At 41.0% G+C, this 12,729-nt stretch overlaps 1 protein-coding gene across 2 annotated transcripts in view; it reads left to right on the forward strand.

Annotated features, from left to right (window-relative positions):
• Positions 1–12,729, forward strand: part of LOC137652336 (protein NEDD1-like) — a 152,408-nt gene that overhangs the window by 120,318 nt on the left and 19,361 nt on the right. Inside the window, exons 10-13 of one of the 2 annotated variants that reach the window (XM_068385680.1) lie at positions 3,786–3,924; positions 8,648–8,704; positions 9,252–9,311; positions 9,508–9,993. In XM_068385680.1, the coding sequence (XP_068241781.1) occupies positions 3,786–3,924; positions 8,648–8,704; positions 9,252–9,311; positions 9,508–9,993 (742 nt within the window). Of the gene's footprint in view, positions 1–3,782; positions 3,925–8,647; positions 8,705–9,251; positions 9,312–9,507; positions 9,994–12,729 lie in introns of both variants that reach the window. The other variant, XM_068385679.1, reaches the window with a different exon arrangement.

A 12,729-nucleotide genomic window follows, 5' to 3' on the forward strand; every position in this document is an offset into this window, starting at 1 on the left:
AATTCTTTATCCTATTTTATCAGACTGTTAATACGAGAAGCTCATTCCCTTCTGAATGAGGAAGACCAAGCTTGGCTGAAGGTAAGGACACACGAAGTTAGAGCTGTCACAACTTCCGTGGCCTTTAAACAAAATAGATCTCTGCAAAATATATTCGACGCAACCTATTGGAAAAGCAAATCAGTGTTCGCGTCTTTTATCTTAAGAATGTCCAGTCTCTTTACGAGAACTGCTACACTCTGGGACCATTCGTAGCAACGAGTGCAGTAGTGGTGGGGGCTCCACCACTACAATTCCCTAATTCCAGAACCTTTTTAATCTTTCTCTTGAAATATTTTTGGGTTGTCCGGAAGGCTAAGAAGCCTTTCGCATCCTACTTGATTTGGCGGGTGGTCAAAATCATTTCTTGAGAAGCGCCTAGATTAGAGGTTTTGATGAGGACCTTTAGTATGGGTTGCAACCCTTCATACTTCAGCTCCTAGGAGTCGCTCAGCATCCTATGAGGATCGCGAGGCTCAGTAAGGAAGACGTACTTAAAAAGGCAGAGTAATTGTTCAAGTCGTCTTCCTTACCAGGTACTTATTTATTTTATGCTTGTTATTTTGAATAACTGCTAAAATGAAATACGGAATACTTAGCTCATAATAATGTCAACATGTAATGCTGGTCTCTACCCACCCCCCTGGGTGTGAATCAGCTATATGATCATCGGGTAAGTTTAATATTGAAAAATGTTATTTTCCTTAGTAAAATAAATTTTTGAATATACTTACCCGATGATCATAAATTAAAGGACCCGCCCTTCCTCCCCAATAGAGACCCAGTGGACAGAGGAGAAAATTGGTTCTATGTTGACATCGAGTACTTGAGTACCTACTTGACAGATGGCGCTGTTGATGTACACCCCCACCTGTATAGCGATCGCTGGCGTATTCCGCCCGTAGGTTTTTTCTGACGGGCAGCAGAGCTGACAGTTATATGATCATCGGGTAAGTATATTAAAAAATTTATTTTACTAAGGAAAATAACATATTTCTCTATTATCTACTTCAGGGTTTTTTATTTATCACCCAGATCTTGGAACAGAACACCCACAATATCTGAGGGATTACTGTACATACTGTACAATTTCATAAATTCACTACTATGGAGAAAGCATATGATAGAGTTGATAGGGAAGCAATGTGGAATGTGATGAGGTTATATGGAGTTGGTGGAAGGTTGTTGCAAGCAGTGAAAAGTTTCTACAAAGGTAGTAAAGCATGTGTTAGAATAGGAAATGAAGTGAGCGATTGGTTTCCGGTGAGAGTGGGGCTGAGACAGGGATGTGTGATGTCGCCGTGGTTGTTTAACTTGTATGTTGATGGAGTGGTGAGAGAGGTGAATGTTTGAGTGCGTGGACGAGGATTAAAACTGGTAGGCGAGAATGATCATGAATGGGAGGTAAATCAGTTGTTGTTTGCGGATGATACTGTACTGGTAACAGACACAGAAGAGAAGCTTGACCGACTAGTGACAGAATTTGGAAGGGTGTGTGAGAGAAGGAAGTTGAGAGTTAATGTGGGTAAGAGTAAGGTTATGAGATGTACGAGAAGGGAAGGTGGTGCAAGGTTGAATGTCATGTTGAATGGAGAGTTATTTGAGGAGGTGGATCAGTTTAAGTACTTGGGGTCTGTTGTTGCAGCAAATGGTGGAGTGGAAGCAGATGTACATCAGAGAGTGAATGAAGGTTGCAAAGTGTTGGGGGCAGTTAAGGGAGTAGTAAAAAATAGAGGGTTGGGCATGAATATAAAGAGAGTTCTATATGAGAAAGTGATTGTACCAACTGTGATGTATGGATCGGAGTTGTTGGGAATGAAAGTGATGGAGAGACAGAAATTGAATGTGTTTGAGATGAAGTGTCTAAGGAGTATGGCTGGTGTATCTCGAGTAGATAGTGTTAGGAACGAAGTGGTGAGGGTGAGAATGGGTGTAAGAAATGAGTTAGCGGCTAGAGTGGATATGAATGTGTTGAGGTGGTTTGGCCATGTTGAGAGAATGGAAAATGGCTGTCTGCTAAAGAAGGTGATGAATGCAAGAGTTGATGGGAGAAGTACAAGAGGAAGGCCAAGGTTTGGGTGGATGGATGGTGTGAAGAAAGCTCTGGGTGATAGGAGGATAGATGTGAGAGAGGCAAGAGAGCGTGCTAGAAATAGGAATGAATGGCGAGCGATTGTGACGCAGTTCCGGTAGGCCCTGCTGCTTCCTCCGGTGCCTTAGATGACCGTAGAGGTAGCAGCAGTAGGGGATTCAGCATTATGAAGCTTCATCTGTGGTGGATAATGTGGGAGGTTGGGCTGTGGCACCCTAGCAGTACCAGCTGAACTCGGCTGAGTCCCTGGTTAGGCTGGAGGAACGTAGAGAGTAGAGGTCCCCTTCTTTGTTTTTGTTTTGTTTCATTGTTGATGTCGGCTACCCCCCCCCCAAAATTGGGGGAAGTGCCTTTGGTATATGTATATGTATGACTACTATGCAGCTAATAATTTTACATTTAATATTTATTTCTCAACAAACTGTGGGACTAATTTTATACAGTTGTTAGTGTACTACATCAAAGTTTCATATAATTCAGAATAAAAACTCCAAAAAAAAAAACCCACAATATCTACTTAAATCAGTTAGAATCCTCAATTAAACCACCTATACCAAATCATAATTATTTAATCATAACACCACAATACGGTTTTTAACTCAATTTAAGAATCCTTATTATACTTGTAGATATGACTCCAAATTTATATACTCAATCATGTCTCAATATATCACAGTGTTGAAGCACTAATTAAGATATGTGTAGGTATTAAATTCATCACTTGTATATTTTTTTTTTTTTTTTTTTTTACATACATATTGGTAACCCATAGAAGATTTGCTGCACACTACCTTCGTATGGCAATTGCATAAAAAAGGCAATAATAAATGTCTGTACATATTGCACCCCTTTCTTCTTCTGACAGATACAAACATGTGAAAGTTTCGTGTTCTAGCCATATTAAATAGGTCCACAGCCCAATGTCACATTTCTCACAAAGCATTTAAAACATCCCAAATACGTAACAGTGCATATGCAAATAGGTCCCAAAACCAATCAACTCTGGTGTTTCAAAAGAGAAGTACCATGTAGGCCACACTCATCAATAGATCAGTTCAAAATTTAAGAAGACAAAATTGTTGGAAACAGGCAAATTGGAAGGAAAAACAAAAATTACTTAATTGAACTAAATTCTTATAATTACCTAAAGCCCAACAACTGGCTTGATGACTGCCATTCCCCACCTTGCTACACAATTTTATTCATGGTATTTTTATAGTACAGTATTTGATGCTGTGTATAGAGTTCTATATTTTTTGTAGTACTGTACTGTACCCAAATTTGAATTAAAATGAATTGCGAGAACATTTCAAAACTTACTATAGAATAACAAACTACCTAATGAGGAGAGGTTATATATGATTACTCCCACAAATGTCATTTGAAGTTGTGAAAAAAGGCAGAAGAAACATAGGAAGAAATAGACTTGATAGACTGACAAACTGATATCCAATATGATTGTTTATGTACACATTTTGTTAATGGGTAATATTTTAATTTCATCACTATGAGATAACAGTGCATAGTACAAGAAAAAGGGGAAAGATACTGACTGAAATTCATACAATTACTGTACTTGTGAATTGAGAACATTTTTTCGTTCATCAATTTAAACTATAATGATAATGGATTTTTTCTTAAATTCCCTTAGCAGGCTAGCCATGAGCAAGATAAAGAGTTGCCAAAATTTGATTCCGTGATGAGCCAAGCCTTTTCTCCAGTAAGGTCTACTTCAGGTTCTATACCAGATTCTCTCCCTCCTACCTACAAAGGCAAGGCTGCAATGATTGAAGGTGAGTAATAATGTGGGTCATAAAAGTGAAATATAAGTTTATTGTATTCCTATGAGGATACAAACTTCTAAGTCATTTATATGGGGTTACTACATAGGTTTTCTATGACTGGCCAATCCAAATTTTGGTTTATTGCGTTATGTTTTGTGTTGGGTAAATGCAGCGCATGCGCAAGGGTCAAGCAGGAACTTGCTCACAGACTCTCTTCACAACACTGCTGGCTGCGAAGTGAAGAGGTTGTGCCCTCACTTCCTCTGTACGATCGAGCCTCTCGCATTCACTTCATTTACTCTTTTAGTATTTAGCTCTCTTGACTATTGTTTTTTTTCTTAATTCACGGTCATTTTAGTGACTTAATTAACTGTGAGTTACGAGTAAATGCTTATGTCTAGAAAATCTCAGTATTTGTTTTTTTGACTAGACCGGGATAATGACTATTGTGGCGTCCTTATGAGTTGGGCAGACATAGACACATCCTCTGTGTCCCTCTTGCTTAGACAAGAGATGTTCAAGAGAATCTCCATATAAATACTGTGGGGAGTGGACTCCCTCCCAATGGGAGAGATTATTTTCTTATTGCAGGAAACTTAACAAGATATCTACGATGCAGTCTCATACCGACAGGATTTAGAGAAATCTCAGTCTATGCAGCGAGAACTTCCCTTCAGTTTTTCATATTTTTCAGATTATGCAGGTAATATGTTCACCTTTGGAAGTGTCTCCAATCAAAACAGTGAAAGCATCTCCTTATTCCTGGAGGGACCTTAGAGTTGAACCTGTCATTCCCCCCAGTACCGAGGTAGCCTTATTGGAAGATCTTGATGACCAGTCTCCAGCTTGTATTAATAAGAAGGGCTGCCTAGGAGTCATTGGCAGAAAACTCCCTAAAGAGCCCTTGGAATGAATCAATAGATTTGTCATCTCTCTATTAGGGTTGTTGGACCACTTTGGCTGCGTCCCCCCACAAGAGTTGACATGCTCAAAGCAGGCCTCTCCTTCCAAGCTTAATAACACTGTGAAGTTGAGTGTAACTATTCCTACCCTACTAAGACTTTCTTCAAAGAATACACTTAGGCCGACTGTTCAGATTAACATATCCGAACGTGCCGCTGTATCTAAATAGGAGGGCGTTACTGTGTGCGCTACCGTATCTCAGCGCGTGATGACGTCATCACATGCACCAATCTTGCCATGCGTGAAGAATTTTTTTCACACATAAGACGAGCTTACAACTCATTCCAGGGTATCCTGCACTTGAAAAATTTTCTTCACTCGCAAGACAAGCTTACAACTCATCACAGGGTATTCCCCACAAGCACAGATCATATGCTAGTTTTATGCTAGACTTTTCTCCCATGCATGAAGGTTGAGACTTCCTCCCTAAAAAGTCCAGGTGGTGGCTTAAATGATGGCCCCAAGGACATAATTGAATGGAGAGTTACTTGAGGAGGTGGATCAGTTTAAGTACTTGGGGTCTGTTGTTGCAGCAAATGGTGGAGTGGAAGCAGATGTACATCAGAGAGTAAATGAAGGATGCAAAGTGTTGGGGGCAGTTAAGGGAGTAGTAAAAAATAGAGGGTTGGGCATGAATGTAAAGAGAGTTCTATATGAGGAAGTGATTGTACCAACTGTGATGTATGGATCGGAGTTGTGGGGAATGAAAGTGATGGAGAGACAGAAATTGAATGTGTTTGAGATGAAGTGTCTGAGGAGTATGGCTGGTGTATCTCGAGTAGATAGGGTTAGGAACGAAGTGGTGAGGGTGAGAACGGGTGTAAGAAATGAGTTAGCAGCTAGAGTGGATATGAATGTGTTGAGGTGGTTTGGCCATGTTGAGAGAATGGAAAATGGCTGTCTGCTAAAGAAGGTGATGAATGCAAGAGTTGATGGGAGAAGTACAAGAGGAAGGCCAAGGTTTGGGTAGATGGATGGTGTGAAGAAAGCTCTGGGTGATAGGAGGATAGATGTGAGAGAGGCAAGAGAGCGTGCTAGAAATAGGAATGAATGGCGAGCGATTGTGACGCAGTTCCGGTAGGCCCTGCTGCTTCCTCCGGTGCCTTAGATGACCGCGGAGGTAGCAGCAGTAGGGGATTCAGCATTATGAAGCTTCATCTGTGGTGGATAATGTGGGAGGTTGGGCTGTGGCACCCTAGCAGTACCAGCTGAACTCGGCTGAGTCCCTGGTTAGGCTGGAGGAACGTAGAGAGTAGAGGTCCCCTTTTTGTTTTGTTTCTTTGTTGATGTCGGCTACCCCCCAAAATTGGGGGAAGTGCCTTGGTATATGGATGGATATGGATGGTATACATTGTTATATTACTTAATTTGGCCTCATTAAACCTAAAATGTGTATACAGTATATGTCATATAATGAGTTGAGTGGTTTTTGTTAATGAGCTCCACCTTGCTGTTCAACCTCATTCTACTGTTACCTAAAAATTGTCATGGGAAATTATATTTATGGTCTTAGATTGTTAGTATAATACGGGTATGGTCATTTTTCTGCACCTCTTGTTTGATTGTTCATATAATGCTGTAATGAGATAGATAGGGCAATGGGCATAATTCTACAATTAGATGTCGGTAAGATTTTAAAGTAATTACTATTACTTGGGGATATAATGGATAAAGGTACACACCAAAATTCATAGATTTCATTTTAATCGTCATCGCTGTCAATATAAAATCATTGCAGTCCAAGTGACTACTGTATATTGTCAGAGGAACAATATGGGTCAAACGTTAATACTGTCTTTGTGGGGAGACAAAAATGTGAATATGATTAGGGGAAAAACGATTTCTGACAAGATTGGTAGTTATCATGATATTAATATCACTATAAGTTCACTAAAAATTATTGTTGTGAAATTTGTTGCATAAGGTTATACATAAATAGTTATGGGTACTAGTTACCTCTTAAGACTTCTCAGAGCTCCAGCTTTCTTCTCTTTGTTAAACATACTGTATTAAAAGTTGTATTACAGTCACACCTTTCCACCCCTTTGGGCATCTAAGGAAATTGGCCATTAGTAGCAGGATTGTAGTATACCTTCAGTACCCAGCAATTAACCACTTTCTAGGGTTGCAAGGCAGTGAACATCTATAGTTTATTGCTTAGATACTGTTTTTGAAACAGCCACCCAAGCCCAGAGTAATGTCCATTAATCATAAATTCATTATTGCACCAAGCATTTCTACCCTTAAACTGTTAAACTAAATTACTGTACTGTACTAGAGAATGCAATCTTAGAAATACAGGGTGGTTTTAGAAGAGGTAGGGGTTGTATGAATCAGATTTTTACAGTTAGGCAGATATGCGAGAAATATTTAGCAAAAGGTAAGGAGGTGTATGTTGCGTTTATGGATCTGGAGAAAGCGTATGATAGAGTTGATAGGGAAGCAATGTGGAATGTGATGAGGTTATATGGAGTTGGTGGACAATTGTTGCAAGCAGTGAAAAGTTTCTTCAAAGGTAATAAAGGATGTGTTAGGATAGGAAATGAAGTGAGCGATTGGTTTCTGGTGAGAGTGGGGCTGAGACAGGGATGTGTGATGTCGCCGTGGTTGTTTAACTTGTATGTTGATGGAGTGGTGAGAGAGGTGAATGCTCGAGTGCGTGGACGAGGATTAAAACTGGTAGACGAGAATGACCATGAATGGGAGGTAAATCAGTTTTTGTTTGCGGATGATACTGTACTGGTTGCAGACACAGAAGAGAAGCTTGGACGATTAGTGACAGAATTTGGAAGGGTGTGTGAGAGAAGGAAGTTTAGAGTTAATGTGGGTAAGAGTAAGGTTATGAGATGTACGAGAAGGGAAGGTGGTGCAAGGTTGAATGTCATGTTGAATGGAGAGTTACTTGAGGAAGTGGATCAGTTCAAGTACTTGGGGTCTGTTGTTGCAGCAAATGGTGGAGTGGAAGCAGATGTACGTCAGAGAGTCAATGAAGGTTGCAAAGTGTTGGGTGCAGTTAAGGGAGTAGTAAAAAATAGAGGGTTGGGCATGAATATAAAGAGAGTTCTATATGAGAAAGTGATTGTACCAACTGTGATGTATGGATCGGAGTTGTGGGGAATGAAAGTGATGGAGAGACAGAAATTGAATGTGTTTGAGATGAAGTTTCTAAGGAGTATGGCTGGTGCATCTCGAGTAGATAGGGTTAGGAACGAAGTGGTGAGGGTGAGAACGGGTGTAAGAAATGAGTTAGCAGCTAGAGTGGATATGAATGTATTGAGGTGGTTTGGCCATGTTGAGAGAATGGAAAATGGCTGTCTGCTAAAGAAGGTGATGAATGCAAGAGTTGATGGGAGAAGTACAAGAGGAAGGCCAAGGTTTGGGTGGATGGATGGAATGAAGAAAGCTCTGTGAGAGAGGCAAGAGAGCGTGCTAGAAATAGGAATGAATGGCGAGCGATTGTGACGTAGTTCTGATAGGCCCTGCTGCTTCCTCCGGTGCCTTAGATGACCGCAGAGGTAGCAGCAGTAGGGGATTCAGCATTATGAAGCTTCATCTGTGGTGGATAACCGGGGAGGGTGGGCTGTGGCACCCTAGCAGTACCAGCTGAACTCGGTTGAGTCCCTTGTCAGGCTGGGAGGAACGTAGAGAGTAGAGGTCCCCTTTTTGTTTTGTTTCATTTGTTGATGTTGGCTACCCCCAAAATTGGGGGAAGTGCCTTGGTATATGTATGTATGTATGTAAGATGTCTTAGATATTTCCTCCTTTCCAGACATATTCTCTCCTGTAAGGACAATTTCGAGCGATGATGCACACACTGACTTTCATGGTACGTAATTTTTCATGTATGTAGTTTGTTTACTTTTAAGGGATGTTTCCTTTAAAAAAAAAAAAAGAAAAAAAAAACATACTTAGCAAGCGATCCCAAGAAGAGATGAGGTGTAGAAACAAGTTTGTATTGTTAAACTGAAACCCAGCATTTCATTAATTAAAGAACTTCTACCTTGGGTAAGTTTCCGTTCAATAGAATTTGTTATTTTATTTGTTTTTAAATTTATTGAATAATTTCTATATCCATTTATGATAAGACTAGTAAATACACCATTCCTCGCACTTGTCAGATTGGCCGGGCTATGAGAAAGCAAGTACTCAGTTGTCTTTCTGTATTTGACTGGGGTATTTATTTATCTTGCTATTTGTGGCTTGTGGTATCTCAGTTATTGCACTTAGTGTTTAAATATGAAATAAATTTGTTAAATATTCAATTAATCTAAATAGCAAAAAAATAAGGGTATTTGTATATACTCTGGATTTCCACACAAGTTAGTTTTCTTCACACCTTTGTTATAGAAGTGATGAACATATTTTTTTTTCAGATGTGTTTTCTCCAATAAGAAGCAATACACAGAATACAGACATTCCTCAAATAATAACAGGTATGTTAACATAATTGTTTTGGTATATGGCTTGAAGTATTTGTCTCAACTTTGAATTTTTTTCAAAAGTGAATGTTTTTTTTTTTACAATTCCAAAAAAATACAGTTGCAAATGGACACATCAGGTTACAGTTTTGTTATTTAAAGGATTTTATGGAATGCTCAATATTTGTTCATTATTGTGCTTTCGTTTCAGATTTTTCATCCCCTCAAAGTCAAAATGAAATACAGCATCGCCCAGATTCCTCAAACAGAAGGTTATCAAATAAGTCTGTCAAGTTTTCTGACAAGCTGGGGCAAGATGAAAAATCTCCAAAGAGCAGTCCATACAAAGAAAATGTGGACCCAAATAAATCTCCAGTCGTGCCTGTTGCTCCTAGCAAAGACAAAAGGAATCCATCCTCAACCCATATCGATACATCTATAGAAAAGGTCCAGTCTCCATTACAGCCACTTAATGATCAACAATACTTAGTCAACTCTTCTGCAAGAAAATGTTTCATGAAATATGTCAGTGAAGTTTCAGAACAATCTGGTCATCAATCTCCTTCTGATGCCTCAGAATGTTCTAAGAATCAAGCTAACACTGTTATTTCTAAGAAATCAGGGGAAAATAAGCTAAATAGTTCTCCAGGTGACAATGACACTGAATTGTTGGATGCTTCACAAGGAAATTATGAAGGTAACCATTTTTCAATTTTCATCTGTCACACACTTAAGCATTTGATAGTCTAGTCATACATTAACAGAACCCCACTCACCTTGTACATACTAACAGTTTGAAGTTTAAAGTCTGTTTTTGTTGCCACTGCTATGCCAAAAGTGAAGCAATAACTAGTTCTTCCACTTCTTGCTCACTAAGCATCTACTTGCTTTCGTTTCAGACGGGCTCTTCATTGTGCACGGCAATAAAGGGTCTTTGCAGCAACATTTTAGTGCCTACTACTGTATTTTTCATCTATTCTCTTTGGTCTCTTTCCACATTACAGTCCAACTTCTTCGATATTATTATGCTTTTGTGTTCATTTCTCATTTAGAACTAATCCTTAGGCCATGAGACTTGAGAACAGACTTGATAGGCTCATTAAACTGCTTTATAGTAGATTCTAATAGATAAAGCTGACCTGTATCTACCTTTCTTTATGTTCTTCCTTGTCCTCCTTCAATTTTTTGTCTCTTTTCACTAAGGTCTAGCTTCTTTACCATCACCTCGCATTAATGTGCACCCATTATTGGAGAAAAAATCCTTTTATACCGACTTCATGAGAGTAGAATTTTACTCAATAATCAGATTAAACCACTTTTGAGCTTTTTTGCATATTAACCATATAATAACTTATTTTTTTTGCACCCAAAACATGTAAATTGTTCCGTAACCGAAATACAAACCACACTATTTACATAGGGCGTAGCTGAAATTGACCAGCCATTAGATTTTAACGAGGGTTTACTACCCCGCGCTAGTTATCAGGGGTAGGGGTAGCTTGCTACCCCTCCCCCCCCTCACACAACGGTGAAATGTCTCACTTCACTTTTGGCTCGGACGATGGACAGATATGCCTGTCTTCGTCCTCGCTTGACAGCCATTATGTGTTTTGTCTTTACTTAATCACTTACTTTTCTTATACTCAATATATATGTCAACATATTTTCGTGTTTATGTATATATTTGAGTATAGAAATCAGTAAGTTTCCTTTTCAGAGTTCGTGCTTGTTTGTGTAGTGTACGATATCTCCGTGGAGCCCTCGGCAGTTAGGCCACCACGGTGTAATTTCATGGGTCGCGATCGAGTTTGACTACGGTCTCTCTCTCTCTCTCTTGAGGTCATTCACCCTTTACAGGTACTACGTTTTACCTTTACTACGTCTGAGTAGCTTCCTTCCCGTGTGGGTGTGGTTGCTACGCCGTACATTTTGTCTCAATTAGTTTATGAATCTAATTGTATTTGTTGACTTTTCAGCTTTTGTAGAACGATTCCTTTCAGGGTTTTCGTTCTTTATTTAGTGAACATTCATATTTAAATTACATAATTACATAATTATAATTGTTATAATTCTGTGTTTGTTACAGCTCTCCTTCCGTGAGTGTAAGTGGTTTTGAGGGCACGTGCCTGTTGTGTAATTCTTGTGTTCTTTTCCCTCGGGATTCCTCTTCGGAGTCTTCCCGGGGGAATGAATGATTTTTGTTTTTTATTTTTCACAGTTAACGATCTAGTTTCGTTTCTGTAATGTGACAACAAAGCGAGCTATCTTGTTGGGGCCTGGGGAATCTGCTGTTGCTGCCTCCCCTGTAGATCTTCGTCAGGGGCGTGTCTCCTTCTCCTGGAAGTGCTCCCGTGACGACTGACAGCTCTCCAGTTCATTTTAGAACACTCAGGAGGCTCGCCTCCTTGGGTGGGTAACTTCCCTTCCAAGGGAAGTTTTCCCGTCCAGGCTTGAGTTTTTTCCCTTCGCGGGGAACTCCTCTTGCCTTTATTTCGTGCGACTATGCTCTTGGTGCTGAGCGGTCGCACCTGCAGTTACGCTCAAGGGGCTGAGCAACTGCAGGAGCCCCTCTTCGGAGGATTACTCTTTTTAGGTCACTGGCTAACCCGTCTCTTCTACGAAGTGTTCCTCTTTTGTTCGCGAGGGAGGACACTCATAGAGACTCCTCTTCGGAGGACTCTTCTGCTGTTGTTGCTGATGATGAAGGCTTAGTTCCCTTCGGGGGGCTTCCGAGCCCTATGGTCTCTCCTGCGAGTGCTTCTCCCCCGGGGGGGAGTTCACCACAGAGACTCCTCTTCGGAGGACTCTGTCTGCTGTTGTTGCTGAAGGCTCAATCTCCTTCGGGGGGCAGCTGAGCCCTACGGTCTCTCCCGCGAGTGCTTCTCCCCCGAGGGGGAGTGCACCACAGAGACACCTCTTTGGAGGCCTCCGTCTTCTGTTGTTGCTGAAGCCTCTGTCCCCTTCGGGGGGCAGTTGAGCCTACGGTCTCTCCTGCGAGTGCTTCTCCCATGGGGGGAGTTCACCACAGAGACTCCTTTTTGGAGGACTCCTCTTGCTGTTGTTCCTGTTGTTGCTGAGGGCTCAGTTTCCCTTTGGGGACAGCTGATGCCTACGGTCTCTCCTGCAAGTACGTTCAGAGACTCCTCTTCGGAGGTCGGAGGGTGTTGCACCTGTCCAAGGTCGTCTTCATCTTTGTTTGACGTTCTCCGCAGAGGACCTTCCTCGACGAGTACCGACCGATGCTGCTGCTCCTCCTGCCAGACCTTCTAGTCTTCACCTCCGTTCCTGGACGCAGATGCGCAGTGGGCGCCAACACACCCTGTTTACAACGGGCACCGGTACCTTCGGGTCTAAGGGGCTTATTCCACAGTGTGGGTAAGTCCCTTAAGTGCCAGGTTTTTTCCTGCGCGCCCGCGCACAGTAGCGCTCTAGC

Source organism: Palaemon carinicauda, chromosome 13, assembly GCF_036898095.1.
Source record: "Palaemon carinicauda isolate YSFRI2023 chromosome 13, ASM3689809v2, whole genome shotgun sequence".
NCBI lineage: Eukaryota > Metazoa > Arthropoda > Malacostraca > Decapoda > Palaemonidae > Palaemon > Palaemon carinicauda.